At 37.7% G+C, this 1,851-nt stretch overlaps 1 protein-coding gene across 1 annotated transcript; it reads right to left on the bottom strand.

Moving 5' to 3' along the window:
- Positions 1-466: 466 nt before the first annotated feature.
- Positions 467-1,072, bottom strand: LOC122709226 (small ubiquitin-related modifier 2-like). Its single transcript, XM_043926414.1, has 2 exons — positions 564-1,072; positions 467-477 (listed from the first exon to the last, which is right to left on the bottom strand). Exon 1 carries the CDS (start codon positions 1,000-1,002, stop codon positions 724-726), a length of 279 nt encoding a protein of 92 aa, XP_043782349.1. The 5' UTR covers positions 1,003-1,072; the 3' UTR covers positions 467-477; positions 564-723.
- Positions 1,073-1,851: the final 779 nt, after the last annotated feature.

Genomic DNA, 1,851 nt, shown 5'->3' with positions numbered 1-1,851 from the left:
CTCAGGCTGTGTCCAACTCTTTGCAACCTCAGGGACTATACAGTTGATGGAATTCTCCAGGCCAGCATACTGGAGAGGGTAGCCTTTTCCTTCTCCAGGGGATCTTCCCAACCCAGGAATTGAACCCAGGTCTCCCGCATTGCAGGTGGATTTTTTAACAGCCTAGTCACAAAGGAAGCCATTTATCACTACTTAAAGATAGATCAGCCTACATGTAACAGCTATATACAAAAAGTACAAAAGAGTAACAGCTACATACAAAAAAGATATAAAATTGTCTTTGGTTTTACAATGATAAGTAAAAAACATTAAAATTCACCAATTGAACAAGGTATGCAAGAATTTTTATGTTGTTATTTTTTTTGTTAAACAGTGAGAGCAAAATAACTTACTGGAATATAAAAATAAGAGCTGATGAGCATGCCACTAATGGAGAAAAGAGGGTATTTTCACAGAATCAGTAACTTTCCCCATCCCCTCCCCATTTGATGTCGATCAAAACATACCACTGGCAATTTAGTTTTTTAAAAAACGCAATATGTTTGTGCACATACACCAGTTACTTTATGTACAATAAAGGAATGGGGAAGGGGAAAATGAAAGAATAGAGAAACTATACTGTAGTAGTCAGTATGTGGTGGAACCAAATTGTAGTTTTCTATTTGAGAATGTCTTCTTGGTCTGGAGGAACAGAGTTCTGGAGTAAAGTAGCAGGTTCCCTTTTTAGAAGACACCTCCTGTCTGCTGCTGGAATACATCAATTGTATCTTCATCTTCCTCCTCCAACTGTGCAGGTGTGTCTATCTCACTGATTGGCTGCCTGACAAATGGGAATCTGATCTGCCTCATTGACAAACCCTGTCTTTCACAATAGGCCTTCATTAGTTTACTGAGAGGTGTATGCCTCTTAATCTTAAACTGCACCACAGAACCATCCTGTCCCACCACCTTCAAATTAATACAATCGTTGTTCTCAGTCTTGACTCCCTTTTCATCCGCCATGGCGAGCGCTGGAGTCTCCTCAGCAGCTGCTCCACAAAGGCGGTACCAGGTCCGCAGGGAACCAGCACCAAGCCGCGCCAGGAGCTGCAGAAGGAGGCGGCAGCAAGGAGAAATCTTGATGTGATAATGCCAGCCAGGAAAAGGGTTTGAAGAGTGCACCGTATTCAGGGAGGCAGAAAAAAAAAATCACTGCCTGACACAGTGTAGAAATAAATGTTTTCTTTATAAAAATAATTATCAAAACATAGATTTATAAATAAATGCAAAGTGACATGTTTTGGTTTGTGATCTGCTTATGTTTCATATTTTAGAGACGTTTGTTTCACATCCTATTCCCTTTTTAATAGCATTAATGCTTTGGCCTTGCTGTGTTCCAGTATATAATACATTGCTTATTTATAGCTCTGATAGCTTTAGTTTTCTGGAAACTCTGTTGTATATTGCCATCTGTTGTATTTGATGGGAAACAGTGTGATAGAACCCAACATTGGTGATATCTAAGTTATGACTTGTTCACATTTCCATTGTAAACTCTAATTTTGAATTGTTTCTGCATAATTATGGTTAACCTGACATTGGGCTGAAAGATGATAGAATTTCTGGTAGCCTTTGTGAATGCTGACTTAGATTCATTATGTACATCATAACTCTGTTTCTAAGAGCAGGGGAAAAATTTTAATCTGCTTTTGCAACTAAAAAAACTTGATTCTTAAGTATAAATGAGCTGGCAGTTAATGTGAATCAGATTATGCTTTGTTTAATATACTTTTGAAAACTTAGATTTTAAAAACGATTACTTATAGTTTGAGTCATTTGAATATAATTGGAATATTAGTTGACATTATGCTT

Source organism: Cervus elaphus, chromosome 15 (assembly GCF_910594005.1).
Source record: "Cervus elaphus chromosome 15, mCerEla1.1, whole genome shotgun sequence".
NCBI classification, from domain to species: Eukaryota; Metazoa; Chordata; class Mammalia; order Artiodactyla; family Cervidae; genus Cervus; species Cervus elaphus.
This window is presented reverse-complemented; position numbering and strand designations above follow the sequence as displayed.